This window comes from Hylobates moloch, unplaced genomic scaffold (genome assembly GCF_009828535.3).
Source record: "Hylobates moloch isolate HMO894 unplaced genomic scaffold, HMol_V3 SCAFFOLD_14, whole genome shotgun sequence".
NCBI classification, from domain to species: Eukaryota; Metazoa; Chordata; class Mammalia; order Primates; family Hylobatidae; genus Hylobates; species Hylobates moloch.
Window position 1 is genome coordinate 93,272,541 of NW_026652289.1, and position 23,973 is coordinate 93,296,513.

At 36.4% G+C, this 23,973-nt stretch overlaps 1 protein-coding gene across 4 annotated transcripts in view; it reads right to left on the reverse strand.

The window, feature by feature from the left end:
• The window catches only part of SECISBP2L (SECIS binding protein 2 like), a 58,046-nt gene extending 34,422 nt beyond the window's left edge, over positions 1-23,624 (reverse strand). For 2 of the 4 annotated variants that reach the window (XM_032174396.2, XM_032174394.2), the window contains exons 1-7: positions 23,179-23,624; positions 14,884-15,062; positions 12,641-12,965; positions 9,972-10,107; positions 5,608-5,837; positions 5,304-5,328; positions 4,524-4,639 (exon numbers count right to left, since the gene is read on the reverse strand). In XM_032174396.2, coding sequence (XP_032030287.1) covers positions 4,524-4,639; positions 5,304-5,328; positions 5,608-5,837; positions 9,972-10,107; positions 12,641-12,965; positions 14,884-15,062; positions 23,179-23,202 — 1,035 coding nt within the window. In that variant the 5' untranslated portion in view covers positions 23,203-23,624. Of the gene's footprint in view, positions 1-4,523; positions 4,640-5,303; positions 5,329-5,607; positions 5,838-9,971; positions 10,108-12,640; positions 12,966-14,883; positions 15,063-19,802; positions 19,984-23,178 lie in introns of those variants that run through there. The other 2 variants (XM_058427401.1, XM_058427400.1) reach the window with 1 other exon arrangement.
• Positions 23,625-23,973: the final 349 nt, after the last annotated feature.

Here is a 23,973-nt window from a genome sequence, read left to right on the forward strand (position 1 = left end):
TTAATGTTATTTTAAAAACAAACTGTGCATGGCAATAATCATGATAATAATGAGCAAAGTAAAAAATAAAAAGGAAAGCCTAGCAAAATATTTGCAACTTGTATTACATATTAAAGACTCCAAGTAACTTCAGGAATTTGATAAAAACTTGATCAAACTCATTTTAAAATGTACCCCAAAAAAGAAAGAAATAGATCAAGATTCAAAAAATAAGCAAAGGTTAGGACCAGGTAAGTTCACAGGAAAAGAAGTAAATACAAATGCTCCTTAAACACATGGAAGAATGATCAACTATATTAAGACATAATTTTTATCTAACTGGCATACACCCAGAATCCTGAAAACACACTATATCTGAAGCCGTATGAAACTAGGCACTTTCCACATTGTTGTTGAGGATGCAAACTGATACAATCTGGTGATATTTACCAAAACAACAGATGAATTTACCTTTTGACTCAGCAGTCCCCAACTAGAAACTGATTCTATACATACACATTTCTAAATGACACAGCAGCATGTCTATAACAGCAACAGTTTGCAAACAACTCAAGTGTCCACTGGTAAGACTACAGAAATCAACAAGATTATATCCACACAATATTACGAGTTGTCTAAAAGGAAAAAGTGTAGAAACCCTTTACGTAGTAATATGGAAATTATGAAAATGTCTCCAAGATACACTGTTAAGTGAGCAAAGCAGAGAACAGAGTAGATATGCTCTTTTATGTAAAGAAAGAACAAAAATAAGATATATACTTCTATTTACTTATAATGAAGTGAAAAAACTCCGGAAGACTACAAGAAATTACTCAAAGTGGGAGAGGTATGCGGGAGAGGAGAACTCAAGGAGAAGCAGAGGAGAAATGAGACTTTTACATTGTATATAATCTTTTTTTTTTTTAATCTCTTTTACTTTTCAACCTATTCCATAAAATAAAGCTGTTTTAAAAGATTTCAAGTTTTTGGATTCTTTTTTTTTTTTAATTTTTTATTTTTTATTATTATACTTTAGGTTTTAGGGTACATGTGCACAATGTGCAGGTTTCTTACATATGTATCCATGTGCCATGTTGGTTTGCTGCTCATCCATGTCCCTACAAAGGACATGAACTCATCATTTTTTATGGCTGCATAGTATTCCATGGTGTATATGTGCCACATTTTCTTAATCCAGTCTATCGTTGTTGGACATTTCCATCATTTAAAATTAGACCTATACTAGACTAAAGAAATGATCTATATTACCCAATGTTAAAACACCGGTAAGGATGTTTAAAATTCCTGTAATTAAACAGCATGGTATAGGTGCAAAAATCTGATGAACTGAACAAAACAAGTAGCCCCAAAATAACATATAAGAAATCAGTAGGCTGGGTGCCATGGCTCACCCCTGTAATCCCAACACTTTGGGAGGCCGAGGTGGATCACGAGGTCAGGAGTTCAAGACCAGCCTGGCCAACATGGTGAAACCCTGTTTCTACTAAAAATACAAAAATTACCCAGACGTGGTGGCAGGCAACTGTAATGCCAGCTACTCAGGAGGCTGAGGCAGGAGAATCACTTGAACCCGGGAGGCGGAGGTTGCAGTGAGCTAAGTTCGTGCCACTGCATTCCAGCCTGGGCAACAAGAGAAAGACTCTGTCTTAAAAAAAAAAAGAAAGAAAGAAAGAAAGAAATCAGCAAATCACTAAAATGGAAACACAAACCAGGGAAAGAATGTTAGGACAACTGGTTAACTACTTTGAAAATCTACTTCATTTTGTTTTACCATGGATCAAAATAAATCTCAGATAAAAATGCCCTGAAATATTATATTATAAAAAGTAGCAGAACATACAGGTCAATATTTATTTGATTTCTAAAAGATGTTTAGAACCTAAAAACAATCAGAAATTGCAAACAGGGAAAAAACATTTTGACTTAAAAAGATTCTGCATCTCAAAAATCAAACAAATACACTTAAGTAAAGTACAAGGATAACAAAGCATCAGAAGTAGAAAGCAAATACATTATCAAACATCTGGCTCTAGTTCTTTGGTGCCATATATATTTGCAAAGTTTTCTTTTTTGTTCTTTTAACATTCCTCATCAAGTTTTGAGAAAGAGATAAAATGATTTTCATCTCAGTGTTATTTCCTCTCTAGTGAGCTACTGATACCAAAACCAATAGTACTGAAACTGTAAACATGGGTAGGACTAGCAATTACAGTCTCAGCAGAAAATTTCAGCCCATATGTAAATATTACATAGAATTCGTTTATCTAATCTACATAAATGATTCCTCTTTTAGCTCTTTTGTTTTTAATCAAATGAAGTTAGACTGCCTCACAAGCTTGCCATAAATGATTTGTTTTTGCAATAACCATAGGGAAGAGTGAATTATTTTGTTTTTTTGACAGCCTAATTAATGTTAAGGTACATATGAAGTACAGGTTGAGTTATTCCTTATCTGAAATGCTTGGGACCAGCAGTGTTTTGAATTTCAGATTTTTTCAGATTCTAGAATATCTGCATATACATACTGAGGTATCTTGGGGATGGGATCCAAGACTAAACAAGAAATTCACTTGTGTTTCACATACACCTTATACAAATAGCCTGAAGGTAATTTCACACAATATTTTAAATAACTGTGCATTAAACAAAGTTGTGTTAAGTACTTATGTGTAGAATTTTCTACTTGTGGCGTCATGGCACTAAAAAAGTTTCATATTTTTCAATTAAAAAAATGGGCAAATGATTTGAACAGTCATTTCTCAAAAGAAGGCATACATGAAAAAATGCTCAGCATCACTAATCATCAGGGAAATGCATTTATCAAAACCATAATGAGGTATTTTCTCATCTCAGCATGGCTATTCTCAAAAAGACAAAAAAAAAAAAAATGCTGGTATGCTGGTGAGGATGCAGAGAAAAGGAAACTCGTATACACACTGATCCTGGGAATGTAAATTAGTATGACCACTACAGAAAATAGTATAAAGTTTCCCCAAAAACTAAAAAAGAACTACCATATGATCCAGCAATCCCACTGCTAGATCCAAAGAAAAGGCCGTCAGTATGTTAAAGAGATATCTGCCTCTCTTCTTTACTGCAGCATTATTCACAATAGCCAATATATGAAATCAACTTAAGTGTCCATCAGCAGATGAATGGATGAAGAAATGTGGTATATATACACAATGGAATACTATTCAGCCATAAAAAGAACAAAATCCTGTCATTCACAGCAACATGGATGAGCCTAGAGGACAATATGTTAAGTGAAATAAGCAAGGCACAGAAAGATAAATAACACACGTTGTCACTCACATGTGGAAGCTAAAAAAGTTGATCTTACAGAAGTAGAGAGTAGAATAGGGGTTACCAGAGGCTGGGAAGGGTTAAGGGAGAGGGATAGGGAGAGGTTGGTCAACAAATGCAAAAGTACAGTTACATAGAGGGAATAAATTCTAGTGTTCTATAGCCCTGGTAGGGTGACTACAATTAACAATAATTTAATGTTTATTTTCAAATAGGGGACAGGATTCTGAATGTTCCCAAAACAAAGAAATGATCTATGTTTGAGATGATGGATATGTTAATCACCCTGATTTGATCATTACACATTGTATACATATATCAATATATCACACTATACTTTATAACTATGTACAGTTATCATGTGTCGACTAAAAAGAAAAAAGTTTCAGATGCTCTAAAATCCCAATCCCAAACCCAAAATGCTCTAAAATCTGAAACTTTTTTCTTGGATGCTCAACCTGTATTTCATTCCAGGGAGGCAAAGGAACAGGCAAAGAGTTAGTATATTTAACCCATTAGTAACTTGCTCCTATTTAAGTTTATTCACAGATGAACATGTCCATATAGTCATATGATAGTTTTAATTCCTTAAATAGAGTTAAGGAATCCAAGAAGGTCATCTAAAAAATGAAAAGGAAAAATAATGACCATTAAACGACTCCCTGATGTTACAGCCAACCAAAGCAGGAAGATAGAGTTATGGGTAGTTTATGGCAGTGCACAGCCTGCTCTACTGTACTGCAGTTACACCTTGTTCCTCTGGGCCTCAGGAAACTGCCCTGTCTGACTACCTCATGGCAAGCCATCACTATGGCACTGCCATTAGCACAAAAGGGTATTTACAGTTAAGCAAAGACACGTGGACAAGGCTACAATCCTTAAGATCAAAGAATCAATACTTAAAGCACAAAATGCTTTCGAATTTTTATATGGGAAAAAGACATGGCAAATGAAACAGGATTAAAGGGCATCCTTTTTTAACATTATAAAATATTTAAATATACAGAAATGTAGAAAAATGGTACCATATATACCCACTCAACACTTTGCCATTTTGTTTCATTATTTAAGTAAGTTTATTAGCTAAGCCATTTTAAAGTTACACATGATAGTTCACTTCCAAATCAATGTGCATATCCACTACACCACTGTAACTAACAAATCTAAAATGATTCATCTCATACCTAATCAATTTTCTCCAACCTAATTCGAATTACCTGTGAATTATTTCTTTGTTCAGTTTGCCTTCCACCTCTAGAAAATGTCTGATTTTTTTCCATCCAAGGTTTTTTCTGAGTTGCCTGGCAAGTTACATTGGACCAATTTACACCACCTATAACAAATGAAATTTTAAATTATAATTTACTTATAAAAGATAGGAAAACCTAAATTGACCTGACTTCACGTACTGAAATTCAGTCACTAGAAATGTAATCGTGAAAATTTTTCTATAAACCTTTTTTTATTTTATTTTTTTGAGACAGAGATTCGCTCTTCTTGCCCAGGCTGGAGTGCAGTGGCGAGATCTTGGCTCACTGCAACCTCCGCCTCCCAGGTTCAAGCAATTCTCCTGCCTCAGCCTCCCAAGTAGCTGGGATTACAGGCGCTCACCACCACGTCCAGCTAACTTTTTTGTATTTTTAGTAGAGATTGGGTTTCATCATGTTGGCCAGGCTGGTCTCAAACTCCTGAACTCAGGTGATCCACCCGCCTCCGGCCTCCCAAACTGCTGGGATTAGAGGCATGAGCCACCTCACCCGGCCCTATAAACTTCTAAGCAGTACTACAGCTCTTAGTAATACAAGTGTCCTCTTACAGAATATCTCCAGCTGGTATTTTCTCAAGCTGATCAGCAAAACTGTACTTCCAAATTACCTTGAATTTCTGGAAGATTTCTAAGTTTTTTTTGCAGTATCAGCAAGCCTCATGCTTAAAAGGAAAACTCTGATATGGACAAAGTAGAAAGTATAGCAAAAACACAATGCAGAAACAAGTACCTGCACACATAGATGATTCCACATGCTAAAAAAGAAACAAAAAGACAATTATACTCTACTTGAGAACCAACATTACATACTTTGCTAAATGTTTTATAATTTATCCTAGTGTGAAGCATGCATATCACAATATTATACTTCTTCATAAATGAATACTTTTATTAATAAAATACAAAATACATTTGTAACTATCCTATTACTACAGGAATTGTTAATGGAAACAGATACTTAAGCTTAGCAGAGGATGCAAAATAATAATACTGATATCAATGACCAATAAAGAAATCAAGACGATGTCACATACATTCATGGTCCCAGAATCAGGATTTCTCAAAGCCCCTGCTGCAGGCTGGTTGTTGCTGTGTTTGGGACTGCAGTAACCACTATCACTGTCAATGTCGGCTTCACTAGCCCCCTGCTCACTAGAAGATTCAGCAGTAGGGTGGGATGCTCTTCTTCTCCTGCCCTTGGACTTCCAGAGCATTGTTGCAGTGGTCTCTGAGAGAGACTTGTTAGCAATATCTGATGGGAAATCTACAAAGGCAAGGAAAGTTTGACAATTCTTTGTGATGAACAAATTGATAAATTCTCATTAAATCATCATTAAGATTGTAAGAAAATAGACACCAAACTTCACAAATGAAGAAATAGGTGACAACTTTTTGAAAAGGTCATTAAAAGGTAAGATGTTTCTGGTAAGTTGGTTCATAATGTTTTTTGTTTTTCTTGAGGCAGGGTCTCAGTCTGTTTCCCAGGCTGGAGGGCAGTGGCGCAATCTTGGCTCACTGCAACCTTTGCCTCCCAGGCTCAAGCAATCCTTCTACCTCAGCATCCCAAGTAGCTGGGACTACAGGCACACACCACCACCACACCGGGGTTATTTTTTGTAGAGACAGGGTTTCGCCATGTTGCCCAGGCTGGTCTCAAACCCCTGAGCTCAAGCGATCCACCCGACTTGACCCCCCAAAATGCTGGGATTATAGGCATGAGCTACCTCGCCAAGCCTATATGTTTTTATTATGAAAATAGAATAAAATATATCACTAAAATACTAAAACCACCATCAACCATTTAGGAAAGAGAACATCGTCAATCTTTTGAAGGTCGCTGTGTGCTCCCCTCCACTACTATACCGTTTTCTTACCCAGAGCTTACCATCTATTCTGAATTCTGTGCGTATCATTCCCTCACTTTTCTTTATACATTTGCCATGGATTTCTGTATTTCTAAAGCCTTTACATGAATATACCACAGTGTACTTATCCTTTGTACCACTGATGAGATACCTGAGTTGTTTTAGAGTTTTGCTACTAAGAACAATAGTACTGTTGACATTGATACACAGACACATGAACATGCATAAGTGCATATGTAAGTTTCTCTAAGGTAAATACTGCCAGAACTTAGGGGATGCATATACCCAACTTTACTTGATGCCAAATCATTTTCAAAGGTACTTAATAGACAGTTATACTCCAACAGTAGTATATACCCCCAATGATCCATATATTCATTAAATACTTTACATTATCATCCAGACTGTACCTAATCTGTTGGTTATAAAATGGTGGCTATTGTGGGTTTTAATTTGTATGTACCTGCTTAATAATGAGGCTGATCTTTTTTTTTTTTTTTTTTTGCTTTTAGCCACAAGTGTTTTCCCTTCTGAGAAATTTTTATTAATATTACTTTTGAATTATCTGACTTCTGCCATTTTTCTACTGAGTTGTATTTCTTATTTACTTCAAATTATAATTGTAGCAAGACATTCCAAAAAAAAACAAAAAACAAGACTTTCTTTGAACAAATTACAAGTTTTCCTTTTTCTACATTTCTGCCCATTCATAATTTTTATACAACACTGATACGATTTTGAGTTGTGCTCTGCTTAATATGATGTCGTGCTATGACAAGTCTTCATAATTATAAGATGACTCCATATTATTCCATTGAGTGGGTGTCCTGTACTTAAGAGTAGTATCCAAGCAGGACTTGTTACCTGCTACTAGTGGACACTATGAAAGCTTCAGTACTTTTGCTGCACTGCTGCAATATGCATCTTTAATCAAATACCCCCTCTCTTTCTAGGAGGAGGCTCCATTTGGATACATCCATAGGAATGAGATGACTGGGTCCAAAGAAAAATTCCCATATTCCCGCAAAATTGTTTAGCCTGCTAGCACAGTGTTCCACGGGCCCCAAGGACAGGGTGGGATCATTCTCTTATTGATTCATATTAATTCTTTATATATCTCATGCTAATCCTTTGTCATTTATATACACGGTAAAAGTCTTTTCCAAGTTGGGGATTATTCTTTCACTTACTTTTAATAAATAGAAATTCTTAATTTTAGAAATAGTTCCCTCCCTGCAGTCATAAAGTTATCTGCCTATATATTTCTTCTACCACTGGGTTTCCCTAAGTCCTTAATCAATCTGAAATAGACTTGCATGGGGCATAAATCAGTAATGCTATCTCTGTCATCTTCCATATACATGTTTTCATACACATGTGGGGTCTGTTTCTGGGCTCTCTGTTCTGTTCAACTTTTGTATACTGCATTGACAAAATAAACCTATAGGAATTAAGATGCCTTTATAAGTTTCCATATCTAGAGGAAAAGTTCTTTTCTAGCGATGTCTTGGGTCTTCTGAGACCACTGTTCCTTTATTTTAGAATTAGTTTATCAAGTTTCCCCAAAATTACTGTGAACATGATATTTAGGTTTTTCTTAATGTCCCATAATAAAGACATCATTTTCTTTTTTTTTTTTCCTTTTGAGACAGAGTCTTTCTCGGTTGCCAGGCTGGAGTGTAGTGATGCGATCTCAGCACATGGCAACCTCCGCCTCCCAGGTTCAAGTGATTCTCCTACCTCAATCTCCCAGATAGCTAGACTACAGGCATGTGCCACCACACAGAGCTGATTTTTATATTTTTTAGTAGAGATGGGGTTTCACCATACTGGCCAGGGTGGTCTCGAACTCCTGGCCTCAAGTGATCTGTCTGCCTCGGCCTCCCAAAATGCTGGGATTACAGGCATGAGCCACCGCGCCCAGCCTAGTCTTACCATTTTCCGCCTATACATCCCATATGTCTTCTCTAAGATTTCTAGAAACTCTCTTTTTCAGTGTTACTGTTAATGACATCTTTTTTTTAAATTTTGTGGGTGGCAAACTGAAATGCAATTAACTTCTGTATATTAGATCCAGCCATCTTATAAACTCTTATTAAATAATGAGCTTGTGTTCAAATGTAAAAATCTGTTACAAATGGAAAGACATTCCTAATAAACTATAATATTTAATTTGATCTCTGATTGATACCAATTAATCCTCAGAAATTAAAAACTTAACTGAAGATAAAAATACTGATAGAATTAAAATCCTTGGATTTGAAAACTAAAAATAAAAATACTAATAGGATGTACAATATATAATATTCTATTCAAATTTTACCTTCATCTTTTCATTTTCTAATTCCTGTGCCTTAGAAAGAGTGTCTTTGTGGTTAAAATAATAAGCAACGTACAGAAGTAAGGATATTTTAAAGCCTTCCCAGGGTTAAAAGCACATAGAAATGGGTCACTATGACTACAGACAACCAAACCAGAGAACTTCGTAACATATTACATTATGATTCTTTTCCATAGCCACTCCAAGTATCTGTCAGTCTGTTAATCTCAAAGCTTCATGCCTTTATGCTTTAACCACACAATGACTGGACTATCAGCAAGACTTTTTAAACTGATTTTCAGATCCTTTCTCTGCTCCTAATGGATCTAAGCAACTGTAAAAAGATATACAGATCTCCAAAAGAAAACGTATAATCTAAATGAAAAAAGTATAAGCCATCTTATTCATTCCAACTCAGACTTCATTTGAATGGAGGCTGTACAGAGATAAAAAAGCTAATTGTGCCTTTGAACAGATCTTGGCCTTGGATCACAAACAAAGATTTTTTACTAGTGTCAATGACTATGGGTGAGAGGAGATAAACATCTACTCTACAGATAGTTTCTGTACTGAGATCAAAGATACAAAGTGAAATTTCATAATATAAACTGTAAAAAATAGCACATTGTAAGAATATTAATTCTTGTCTATTACCAGGTGAAAGCTTTTTTATTTAATGCCTGCACAGACCTCTAAAAATTTTTGACAAAATGATATTTGACTAGTTCAAAATTTGTACTTGTTTAACAGGATATACATGACATACATACGTGTGGTTCAGATCTATGCTAAAATATGGCATAGAAAACTTCCTAAGTTCTTTCTACAAAGATATATAGGATATTAGGATGTTTTATAAAGGGCTTTAATCTAGTTATAAAAACATGTACAATTTTAATTTTAACGAAAATGAGTTTCTCAAATTTCTATAGTATCTCCAAAATTCCATCTCTGGTTTCTGAACTGCTCCGTTTTTACAAAAAGAAAGAACATCTTAAACCCGCCCAAAATTGTACGTAAGGCCAGCAAGCAAATTGAAAAAACATTAAGGACATAGATTGCTTTATCCTTCCTAGAGAATTTCACAAAGTGGCAGGACAAATGAAAGAATGAAAGTCTACAATTCTGACAAGTGGTTCAGACCACAATGATAAAGTGAATGAATGAAAACAGATAAAAATCAGTGATGCACATGTAAGAACCCTTGCCTTACCAGTTTGCTGTGAAGCATCTACCAGAAGCACAATTTTTGATCGACTATCAGGACCTGCTGCATTTGTTTCTTTCTGAGTAGCTACATTTTTCACCAGCGGCCTTTTGCTTTTTATGTGCTGTTGTAAAAGCTGTTGCTGATTAAAAAAAAAAACAAAAAACACGCAACTATTCAATGTACTAAACATTATAAAATACACATCTAAAATAAACATTATAAAGTACACATCCTAAGGGTATGTTCAAAATTCTTGGCTTCCATGGGGAAATAGTATTAGGGTTTCATGAAACACCTGCAGCAAAGCATAAGAGGCTAAACAATGTATTATACGCACATATATATACTTTTTCAAATAATAATTAACACAAGTATGATTAATAAATGAATTCATTTTTAACTGCTACTTGTATTTTTTATTTTCTCAGTCAAAAAATAATTAATAGCAGGAGTATAATAATGTCATATAAGGGGTTGTAAGTTTCTTTAAAAGGGTAGTAACCTATCCCAAAGTAAATTTTAGTTTCAGAAAAGCAATGACATGAAAAATGGTTTCTGCTTCAGAGTTCAAAAAGAAAATATAAAAAAGCTGATCCTGGCAGAGCACAGTGGTTCACACCTATAATCCCAAACTCCTGGGCTCCTAGGCTGAAAGATCACTTGAGGTCAGGAGTTTGGGACCAGCCTGGGCAACATAGAGACCCCCAACTGCTACAAAATAAACAAACAAACAAAAAAACAAAGGCATCAGTAGTCTTAGCTACCCAGGAAGCTAAGGCAGGAGGATCACTTGAGCCCAGGAGTTTGAGATTACAGTGAGCAATGACGGCTCCACTGTACTCCAGCCTGGCTGACAGAGACAGACCCTGTCAATCAATCAATCAACGTTAATAAACTGATCTCTTCCTTTACTTTTAAAAATATAAGTATTCATCACTTAATAGCAAGTTACACAATAGAACTCTGAATTTATTTAACTTCTTGAACGTCCGAAATTGAAGTGCTGGGAATGTATTCTAAGAAATCATGTTTCTTTTTTTTTTTTTTTTTAAGATGGAGTCTCGCTCTGTTGCCCAGGCTGGAGTGCAGTGGGGCGATCTCGGCTCACTGCAAGCTCCGCCTTCCAAGTTCACGCCATTCTCCTGCCTCAGCCTCCCAAGTAGCTGGGACCACAGGCACCCACCACCACGCCCGTAGTAGAGACGGGGTTTCACTGTAGTCTCGATCTCCTGACCTTGTGATCCACCCGTCTCGGCCTCCCAAAGTGCTGGGATTACAAGTGTGAGCCATCGCACCTGGCCAAGAAATAATGTTTCTTAAACATCTGTAAATTATATACTACTATCTTATTTCCAACACTTTTTTTTCATTCTGAGTTCCTGAAAGGATATTTCTTGACCAAGAATGTTTCCATGAACAAAAACTGAAAGCTTTTTAAAGCAATCTCTGCTGCTTGTATTTCAATTTTTAGAAATTATACGAGGAGGCAGCAAAGACTTCATTGAAGAAGTTGGGCTAATGGAATCTAGGGAAAGCATCAACTCCTTGATGATGTACTCGTAAGATATGTCTAAGATGTCCCTCTTCTATCAGCTCAAAAGTGCCAACTAGAAACACATTCTCGCTTCCCATTAGCTTTGACAATAAGGCTTCAACTGTAAAATAGCCTTTTAAGTTAAAAAGTTAACTAAAATTAAACCTTAATTCTCTTGTGATTCAAAGCCTTCATTTCTTTTTTTTTTTTTTTTTTTTTTTTTACTTAGTCAAAAGTCAAAAGGCTGGTACTGAATAAGTGGTTTCACACATTTATCTTTAATTTTCTTCAGTCCTAGGAGACCCTTGTTCATATAAAAGTAAAGCACCTCTTAAATAACAAAGTGCTATTCCTACTAAAAATTCACAGATTAGAAACAATAAAGTTGAAGGGATCTAATGAACCACAAATGTTCTTTTCCATAAGGTCTCCAGCTAACTTTTGAAGATTGAAAGTGTATCTTTTGGGTTTTTTTTTTTTTTTTTTGAGACAGGGTGTCACTCTGTCACCTAGGCTGGAGTGTAGTGGTGCTATCTCAGTTCACTGCAGTCTTGACCTCCTGGGCTCAAGCGATCTTCCCACCTCAGCTCCCAAGTAGCTGGAGCTACAGGCATGCACTAACATACCCAGCTAATTTTTGTATTTTTGGTAGAGATGGGGTTTCGCATGTTGCCCAGACTGGTCTCAAACTCCTGGGCTCAAACGACTAGCCTGCCTCGGCCTCCCAAAGTGCTGGGATTATAGGTGTGTGCCACTGCACCTGGCCCATTGAAATATCTTGAAGTGCATTAGCCATTCAACACAGCTAGCACAAGATCCACACTAATCACTTACAAATGTTAGTGTCACCATGCAATTTTTATCACTAAATTTATTTGCAAATATTTCTGCCTTATGTTATGTAAAACTCTCTAAAGGAATGTGAAAATGATTATAAATCATATCACAATTAAGAATGAGGAACAAACAACACAAAGAAAATTATTTTAAGAATTACATACCCTTTACCATTTTACAATAGTGAACAATATGTTTTATAGTAAATTCAGCATTAACGGCCAATCAATCCAAGTAGCAAATTACTTACACTAATATAAGTAATATCAAATTTAAAAGCCAGTAAAGACCAGACACTTACTTTTGGGACCACTGATCCTCTGTTACTGTTCCTGCTTCGATGGCTGGACAATGGGAAGACCTGTCCAAGCTGACCTGGGCGCTCAGTGCATTCTGTGGTGATAGCATTTACAGTATTTGCAGCCTGAAAGGTGCTGGAGTAAGGTGTAGGAAAAGGATGATAGAAACCCATAACCTGGGCACATGGTGCTGGCATCAGCTGATAATATGTATACTCTGTAGAAACAGGTGGCTGAGCAGATATAATGGGGTAGGCAAAGTACGGTCCAGTAGGGTTTGGATTGGGTTGTTGCCATCGTATATCATTATTATATAAAGGAAACTGTCTGCAAAACCAAATCAAAGAAGAACAAATGTATTGACAAGTCTAAAAATACCACTAAAGCAAAATCTCTTAACTTATACTAATAAAAGACAAAACAGTACAGAACAGTAGCTTCATGATAATTTTGGGAAATGAGACAAAACTATCATCATCTTATAAATTTATTTGCTATAGAGATCATTATGTACATGCAGTAACAATGTAAACAACAGTATAAACGAACCCAATCTGATGGTTTTACAGTATTCCACATACCAGCATTGTCTGTAACTCTGCCTTCAAATTCCTCAAGATATTTCTGCCTAAAAGTTAAACACCTAGCTACTGTATCTACCAACAATGGCAGTCCAAAGTTCCCATTCAGGTACACAACTGTGACAGCCTTCTGTAAAGAACAGAGTAAAGTGACCATTGTGTAAGGTGATCTTTACATAGGGTGGTTTAATTCCTCATTTTCAGCTCAATCCCAGAGCCTCCTACTCCACCTCTCATTCTCCCCTAATCACTTGGCCAAGTCCAGCTCTTTTCCTGGCTCCCCTCCCAGCAACCGAAGCAGGCTCTGGGTCCAAGGAAAAGAAGAGAAGAGGCAAATCTGTCCACTGACATCTTCAACAGTGGAGCTTCTTCTAATGCAGTGCATAGAAAACACTAGCAAAATTCTTCCTGTCCCAGCAGCCCCTCGCCAAATCAATATGGGGTCCTAGGGACTAGGGAGTTGAAGCCTAGAGCTTTTCCTCATTACTCCCATGACAAAGCAAAATAGTAAAATGTTCACGGCCATATTCCTAAAAATATTTTTTAAATAATCTGTTGGCTGGTTTACTCGTGAATTCACAAAGATTATTTGGTAAACCAAGAAAATCAATTAAGTTTATCATACTGTACACTTGGCCATTTTTTCAAATAGAAAAATAGCATTATTAAATTTAGTTTCATGAATCAGTTTGCACATTATCCAATATAGGCAAAGATATTTAATATCATGCTAACTTCAATTGAAAATGATTCCTTAGTTTCTACTATCTGTCTAACCCTCAAGACTCTTGATTAAGAGTCTCAGAATATTAACTTGAACACTTACTACTTGAGTAGTTGAATGGCCTTATATACCATACATCCACAATTTCTCAAAGAATGTGCACTGGCACACTAATGTGCAACAGTGGTTTATAGATGGGTGGAAATATTGACTGACTCAGCCCTCAGGAATGACAGAGCCTATAGCCAGTTACCAGCTGCCTCATCCATTCATAGTCCTAGACAAACGAAATTTTCTGTGTGACATAACTTGAAAAAGGCTGAAAGTATTTTTATACAGCAATAAAATAAACTATACCAATGAAGTGCTAATCACTCAGACAGTGTAAGCAGGGTTAGAATGGCTATCATGACTATCATAAGTAACACCCTAACCACTAGGTTACACATGACCTAATTGCGGGCAATTTTGCTAAATCATCCGATAAGTATAGCACAGACATAAATGTAAACTAAAATCTGAGTCTAGAAATACTAATATATGCTAACCATGACAGCTTCAAAGTTAAGGACTATTGGTTGGTATTTTCTTTTACACCAGGGACTGTCTTGGCAACTATGAGATTAGATGTTCAATCTCAAAAAAAAAAAAAAAAAAATGTTTTTGTTCACCTCTGAATATTTTATTTCTCCCTTTGAGTTGACTTACTTCAAATAAATTTCAATGACTTACTGAAGGAGACACAGCCCAAGAATTCAATTTTCTCTTAGAAAAAATAAGAAACTAATCCATATTAACAATTTCCAAATTTCAGTATCATTTTATTTACTCCTCTTAATAGAGAAATGGTTAAAGTCTAAAAGTTGCAAAAGAGAAATATTAAGTGCACTTTGCCAGCTTTTATAGTCACCCCTACAAAAAGAAAATAAAAATAAATTACCTATTGGACTGGTTTTCCTGCACAAATGGGTAACAAGTAATCAGGTAGCTGGGAATTGGAGTTGGTTCTACACCAGAAACACTTCCATTATCATTTGGGAGAGCCATAGGGATCATAAATGTATCAGGACTCTTCTTCTGGGGAATAAATGGCTCTACCTCAGCTGACAGCTTGACATTCTTCAAAGAGAAAGTAGAATACATTAATAACAAATGAGCAAGCAACTTCCTACAAATTCACAATTTAACAACAGAAGAGTCAGTCCTTACAAATAGTAATTAGGTCTCAGCATTCATAAAACAGCCAAAAGGAAGAGCAATGTCAATTTTAAAATAACTGAATAATGATCAAGTTATTTAGACAAAGCCATCAAATAAGGAAAATAAACCAAATGTTACATTTCAATGTAATTAAAGCTGTTAAAACAATCGAGAGAACACAGAAGTTATACCTCAGGGTCTAAAAATAAAGTTGGTAGTAAGAGATGTAGCTCTTCAGACAAAACAATGTGTTTTTAACTCATTTTGTTGGGAGAAAAAAATTGAACAAAATTATGAATGATAGTTATTATTCTATATTTGTTTCAATAGTCTTAAAAGTTGTTTATTTCTAGGCCGGGCGCGGTGGCTCACGCTTGTAAAAAGGGGGTGGATCAGAGGTCAGAGTCGTAGACCAGGTGAAACCCGTCTCTACCAAAATACAAAAAAAATTAGCCGGGGTGGTGGGAGGCCTGTAATCCAAGATATGTAATCCATTTTAGTTTACTTTGTATCTTTTCTTATGAGAAATCTATAGAGATTTAAAAGACATAAAAAAAACCTATAGTATTTAGGGATGCACATATGGGCAACAAAAATATAAAGAAAAGTAAATAAAATCCATAAAAGTCAGGATAGGAATTATTCTTAGCAAAGAGAGTTGTGATTAAGAGGAATCTGGAGAGCTTCCAGGGTGCCTGGCAAAGTTCTATATCCTAACCAGGATAAAATTTACAAGGTGTTTGTCTTGTAACAATTCATCAAGCTGTACATTGGTTTTATGCAGTTTCTATATGTTATAGTTAACAAGAAATTTAACATTTTAAGTTATTTTTTGAAATCGTTAAGTACATTCTGTAAAAAATCATATAAATATTATAATATCAAATGATATGAAACATGTTTTAATGAAACCAGTAAGTGAAATGCAAGTGAATGTTTTTAACTACTGTAAAAAATTACCTTAAAAGCCATGGTCCTGGCCAGAACTTTTCCCCAACAAACCCGCTAGGGTGATATTTATTAGAGGCTCCCACCAAAACATAGTTGTAAGAATAAATTTCATGTTTCTCACAAAAGCAGTTAGTAAGGAATCCAAGTAAAAAAATCTGAAGACGAGATATGCTCATTTGTTTCAGAAAAATTAAGTTCTCTAAAAAGTTCACTGTAAATATTCATAAATGCTTGTTAAAAGGGAAGGGGCAGGGATGGTAAAATCTGAACTGTACAGCAGTATTAATTCAGTATCCTTCCTCCCTACCTGATTTGAGGTTTACATTTGTACTATTAACCAAATCAGAAGTAGATATACTATAATAATAATACAAATATTAGTGAACTGAAGTTGGTTTCTTAAAGATTAACATAAGAGGCAAAAATATCTTCAAACTCTCATGATACAAGCATTAATTTTCACTCTGTGATATTCATTAGAACCCAAACTCACTTATATAGGACACAATATATCAAAACAATAAATATTTCCCCAATTAGGAAAAAGAAAAGCCGACTGACAGCAATAATGCAAAGATAATGGAAGCTTGCTTTATACAGTTCACACATACAAGCGTAAGAAAAGAAACTAAAATCACGGTTTAACTGCACTAAAAATGTAATTTTTAGGATTTTTTTTTTTTTTTTAGACAGGGTCTCGCTCTGTCACGGGGTGGAGGTGGGGGTGGGGTGCAGTGGTGTGAATATGGCTCATTGCAGCCTCAATCTCCTGGACTCAAGTGATCCTCCCACCTCAGCCTCCCAAGTAGTTAGGACTACAGGCGCACATCACCATACCCAGCAAACTTTTTAATGTAGAGATGGGGTTTTGCCATGTTTCCCAGGCTGGTCTTGAACTCCTGGGCTCAAGTGATCCTCACACTTCGGCCTCCCAAAGTGCTGGGATTATAGGCATGAGCCTGGCTAGGATTTCTTTTAAAAAACAAAAAGTTATTTATTTACGACATATGAGAACTCACTGAGCAGTTTTATAAATCTGAGCTAGTAGACATTCAGGGTTTTTTTCAGCAAGGTATATGGGTACATCAAATTATCAGTCTTAACCATACTAATATAATTATAAATAAATAATTTTAAAATAACACTTTTTCTGACCTCTCTCCCCAAAAAATATCAACTCATAAATTACTTTGGTAGCAATAAATTCAAATTCTTGCTCAGGTCAAAAGTTGCAAAAAATTTTTACACCCCACTTCATTTGTACTTTATAGAAAGTTTTATAAACTTAGGCAACCTACTGTTTAAGAGGTATTATGTATAATTCAAAACTAATGTCTGCACATATACACAGTATGTGCCTTTATTAAAGTTTGTACTGGTTTCTATTCTAAGTGCAATTCTAGTTATCAGAGTTCAACAATAAAACTCACAAACACTAAAATGATCCTTTGTTTTTAGCACACACAAAAAAAGAGAGAGAGAGAGAAGCTGCTACAGTCAACAGCTGCACAAACAGAAGATGTCACTAGTAGGAACAGACTGGCAAACTTTCTCCTATAGCTACAACTCTGTATGGTTTCAAAAGCTGTTTATTGTGACTTTGGGGCCTTCAGTAATATACATCAAAATGCAGCATCTGTTGTTCTCAGGACTGAAAAGGAGTGTTAAGATCCCAAACTATTCTTAAAAGTCCACATAATAAAGCCCATAAAATTAACACGTTAAATAAATAACAAATTCTGGCAGTATTTTAATTATATTAGTATAGAAATAAAAAGCCTTGCGTAGTGAACAACAAAATGTATGAAAAAACTAGACTAGATACATTATAGAATGTTATTCCTCAGTTTGAATTTCTGTATTTAGTCTCTCTACTTTTGCCAAGATCTATTTTTTAGGAATAAGAACTTTCATAGCAGGGAGTTGTCTTCATAAAGGAAATAAATATGGAATAAATGTAAACTACACTTGACAAAGTCTAATCATTCTTGCATTATTTGCTTCACAAAAAAGCACGACTATCTACATAGCAAAACTATCTTCATCTTTCAGAAATTATTTCAGAATTTTCCAAATTAATGAAAAAAATCACAGTCCCAGCATCATCTTTGTAAAAATATTTAAGCAGTTTCATGTTCACTTTTTATTTTGTGTATATTAAGGCAAATGTCTATAAACAAAATGTCTTTGATGTAAATAATCTAGAAAGCTCAAGACTCTGTCAGAGTATGAAACAAAAATGTTATTTAAAAGAGTTTATTAGACAAATGTATTCAGATATTTGAGAGCCTATATAATTCAACAAACGTGCATTTAGCATACGTTCCAGAAAGAGCACTGTGCTGGACTGGGTTAGGGAAAATGGGCAAACATTACCACAAAGCACACGTCGGCAGAGAATGTACACTAAATTCCTCAGAGATGGAACCTCCAGATGAATGCAAATAATTTTCCCAGATTAAGCAATAAAAAACTGACACCCACTTAAAATCAAAACTGAAGTTGGAACATAACAAGACACTCTCCCACAGTGAAACTCCAGAGTATGTACCACACACCCACAGAAAAAATATGACCATGGAAACCCTCCATATTCTTTCTATGTTAAGGTAAAAATAGAATATCTCAAACTTTAAGATATTTTACATCTCATGGCAAAAGAATAAATGTCCTCTGAAGGGAAAAATGATTAATGCTTAAGAGATAAAAACTAGCTGTGCTGTTTTTTGATTAAAATACCAAAACAAAACACAGTACTTACATGTGTAAGTTTCACAGACTCCAGACAATACTGAGGAAGAGAAATCAAAGTATTTAACCTAGATTCCGCCCATACTGGGCAGAATGCTTTGCTACCCATACTTTTCCTTTTTAAAAAACAGATCAAATCTAATGTTTTTTAAATCTGATGGTTACTTTTTTTAAAAACCAGCTTTCTAGATTTAATATTAGTTTCTGAATTATCCACTACTTTGTTTTTATTATTTTCTCTTTTGATTTGATGGAGTTTCCCCTCTAACTTCTTGCCTTGGATGCTTAATTTTCATTCTCCTTGTAAACTGTTTAACAATTAGGGCATTTATGACTATGCATTTGCCTCAGAGTATAGCTTCAGCCACATTCCATAGGTTTTTTGTTTGTTTTAGAGACGGGGTCCCACTATGTTGTCAAGGCTGGAGTACAGTGGCTATTCACAGGTGTGATCTCACTACTGATCAGCACCAGAGTTTCTACATGCTTCATTTCTGACCTGGGCCAGTTCACCCTTCCTTAGGCAACCTGGAGTTTCCGCACTCCAGGGAGGTTATCATATTGATGCTGAACTTAGTGCAGATACCTGATCCACATAGCACACTACAGTCCAGAACACCTAGCTAGGGTCAAGCGATGCCCCTGCCTTAGCCTCCTTAGCAGCTGGGACTACAGGTATACACCACCATGCTGGGCCCCATAGGTTTTTCATATGTGGTATTTTATTATTAACACATTTTTAATAATGTATCATACTATTTTTTATTCTTTTTTGACCTAAGAGCTTGAAAATGTCTTTTTGGCCAGGTGCAGTGGCTCATGCCTGTAATCCCAGCACTTTGGGAGGCCAACGTGGGTGGATCACCTGAGGTCAGAAGTTCAAGACCAGCCTGGCCAACATGGTGAAACCCCATCTCTACTAAAAATACAAAAATTAGCGGGTGTGGTGGTGCACACCTGTAATTCCAACTTCAGGAGGCTGAGGCAGGAGAACTGCTTGAACTGGGAAGGCAAGGTTGTAGTGAGCTGAGACAGTACCATTGCACTCCAGCCTGGGTGACAGAGACTCTGTTTCAAAAAGAAAAAACAGAAAATGTCTTTTTAAATTTCCAAATGTTATTTTCCCTTAATGTATATATTAATACTTTCTTTTTATTATGAATATATTATTTTTTAAACCTGATAAGACAGGTCATTTACTTATATCCTTACGTAAGGGCCAACTATATGTATTATTGAATAATAAACATTTAAAATAACTTCTTTAGAATACATTTCATTTGGAGTACTGACATTATTTAAAGTTTATAAATTATTTAAAGGAAACAATGAAAAGCTAGACAATTTTGTATCCTTATTGGTAAAAAGCCTGTTGCATGAAATCATATGTATTCACTAGTTTTTCCAAAAATTAAAGACATTAATAACTAGTAATTTTATAAATTCTTTTAAAAGACCTATCTAATGCTAATGTACTAAAAATTAAGCCAACATTTAAATTATTTGTGATAACAGAAAAGAGACTGTTAACCTCAAGGGTTCTGTCACTTCTAAGCCCATTGTTTATTTTTAAAAATCTCAATAAATTTCCTAAAAATAGAAACAGTAAGTCTTTATAAACAAAATGAACTCCACGATTTATTCTTCACATCTCATAATGAAAGTTTTTTTTTTTAGGGGAAAAAATGCATTATATACCAAGCAACACATATTCTTAGAACATTTAACTCTGTCAGTTAAAATTAAGCTAGCTATTTTGATTAAATACAGAGAATACTCTATAAAAAGTGCTGAAAGAGGATACTCTTGAGATTTTCTTCTAGTTATAACATTCTTTCAAAAAGTCATTATTGCAATTAAGATTATCCATCTAGCACTGTATTCCCGGTAACTTACTTTTTACAATCTTGATCAGCACACATACAATTTACCTTTTCTATAAAAAGATTTCATGTATTAAAAAAAGGTAAAAGGTAATTCACAAGAACAAGAACATGAATGCCTTCAGGCAAAAAAAAAGTTGTGTTTTTTTTTTTTTAAAGTTACACTTGTAAAGTACACAAGGATTTAATTAGGTTAAGATAAAATGCAGAAAGTCTATACTTTTTAAAAACCAAACTTCTATGAATTGCTAACTACTACAATACTATAATGAGTAAGTTTTAATGCTATAGGCATCTAGAGAAATTCTGAGTATGTCAACACTGGTCTAAAGCGAAAAAAACATTCTGTGAGGAAAAATGGAAATTGACACATATTACATATACTTTTCAATGACTTTAATCTACCTAAATTCACTTCAATAGTAGAAGTACAAAAGTATAATCCAAATATCCTGGAAAAGCCATTACATGACTCTATGGTATAAAGAATCAAGAATTCCACAAAATTGAGAAATCTCAGTTCCCAATCTACTATTAAGTTAATGGTTCTTAGCCGTCCTTTGAGAATACGATGAAAATAATGGATTCTTGCCCTAGAAAAAGGCATATAAAGAAGCATACTCCTTCCAGGTCATTCATGGACCCCTGAATTAACTGCCTATCGCATAAACGAGGTGAAGACATCACTTTTCTATATATATTTTCTGAGTGTATACGGGAGTGGAGGATTTTCAAATTATTCTTTCATTTAGGGTTAAGCTGGGGAAGAGGGAAGAGGTATTGGAAGAAAAAAAAAGTCAACAGAAAACCTTCCATGTTTTTTTCCTAGTTCTTAAATTTCTACAAGGTTTTAATAGGTCGTGGACTTTGCAAAGATGTGAGATGAAAGAGGAAAAGGCTCTCTAGTTTAAATAATTTGCTCACAGCACTTGCTGCTAGGATAATCACAAACAGCTATGCTAAAAATGACCATCTAAATAGTTAATTATATTTCCTCTAGGATGAAAGGAACTCTAAGTATACATAAGGTAGCATTACTGGTTTTAGTCCTGGCATCCTAGTGAAGGAACAAAATATTGAACCCTTTCATTAGTAACACACATACAAGGAAACGATTCAAGGAAAATTCGTATTCATTTGTCAGGCTTTGAAATCTCAGGTATTTATGATAGATACCTTCAAAAATGTTTTTAAATTAAACTAGATATAGGCTGTATACAGAATACTTCTGGGTCACATAAATGCCTACGTGTATTTGCCAACAGACTCCGTATCAATTTCTCTTTGGGAATTCCACGTATTGTTTTATAAAACTCATTTGTGTCTTCAGAGTTATATTCACATAAAGCTTTTTAAAAAAAAAAAAAAGTCTTTTGTACAAACAAGTATACACAACTAGGAAGCTGTGTTTGGCCTGCTAAGAGTCCGATTTCAAAATACAAACCGGCTTCAACTACATATAGACACATACAGGAATTTGGGAAATCTTATCTCATTAATTCAGGTGCTAGTTATCCGTCTGTAAAGTTAATAGGCAGAAATTACTAGCCTCTCTTCTTCCGTCATCTAGTCACCAATGGGCAAGGCCTTCGAAGAAGGGAATAGAGAGTGAACAAACTTGGACTTCAAATTAAGTCGTTTCGCAGAGATCTTAAGAGTGGAAAATACTGGGGGGAAAACTATTGTTTTCGATTACTTTTAACACTGTTATTATCCCTGCCTGCTACCACCTACTAGCATGGATAATCAGGAATTTGATGCAAATAAAAACAAAACAGAACACTAATAGTACTACTTTGCGAATATGAAAACGGGTTCGAAAATAAGCTTATGCTTTACACCCTTAAAATAGAAGCTAGCTTTAAAAAAAAACCCCACTAATTACAATTATTTGCAAAATAACTGGATAAAAGGACAAGGGGAAATCGTAGTATCGTTTCTTAAAAGAAACACCTCCGTAAAACCCCTGCAAAAACAATGCTTCGCTCCACTGAACACAGATCTAAAAGGCCCGTGACTTCCCTTCATCTGTAGTTACCACACATTCTCTTATAGTCTTCCCGGGTGAGAAGCCTTCAAACGCCTTTCCACCTTGAAAACACATTCCAGAGCTGAAGGGAATGGGGGAAGCGGGGAGACTGCTGGAAGTTATAAGCCCTCCTCCCAGGAAAGCAGGGACAACTTGGAGCCTTCTGATCCCTTCACCAAGCCGGGAGAAGCGGCAACGGCGAGCCCTCCGCCTGGGAAGTAATCAAGGTTGGAAAAGCCCCCAAGTCCCAGGCAGCAGCTGGAACAATGAAGGAGAGCCGGGAGCTGCCAGGCTCCCAGGTGAGGGGGTCTGCGACCGCAGGACCCGCCCCCGGTCCCCCCGTTCGGAGACCTGGGCCTGGCCTGTGAGGAAGCGGCGACCCCAACCCCCGGCTCGGCGGGCCCAGCCCAAACCCGCGTACCTGCTCTGTGGGGGCTCGGTCCATGGTGCCTGCAGCCGCAACGTGCCCGCGCTAGTCGGTGTAAACAGCGCCTCGGGCCGCTTTCTCCATGGCCCCCCGCTAGGGTCCAGACTGGGTTCCGGACCTCCGCCCCTATCTGGCTGGCCGCGACACCGATTCGGCTACGCCACTGGCCGAGGAGGCGGCTCCAGCTCCGGGAGATGGAGGAGGCGGTGGCAGCTTCGGGGAGGGATCATCTGGGACGGAAGCCGAGGAGGGCCCGAATGGGCTGGAGGCGTAGTAAGAAATGGAGGCGCAGGGAAGGAAAAGGAGTGGGGAGGAGGCAGAGAGGGGCAGTGGGCGGAGTGACAGCAAATGGCCTCAGCAAGGGTAGCAGGAACCCGGCCTGGCCTGGAGGCTAACGCCAGGTGGAGGCGCCCAGGAGCAGGTGCCCCGAACCACACGCCACCCCTGCGACTGTTAAACGAGAAGTGTCAGACCACTTGGGACCCAGGTCACCCGGGACCTCAAAGACCTCTTCAGGATCTGAAACCACCTCTTAGTGATGTTGGAAAAGCTTTCATCTGCCCACCGTACATCTGCTCCTTCCTTATGTTACGCAAATAAAGGGAGTCATGACTATAAAGGAATGAGAATATTCTGAAAATAATGGAGTCTTGCCCTAGAAAAATGCATATGTAAAATGCATACACAGAATGACTGGAAGAGGCCCGCTAGGAAGCTCCCCACAAATATCTATTGATGAGTTAATTAATTATCCGGGTTCATGCCCACCTCTAGGCTCACATCCAGGCT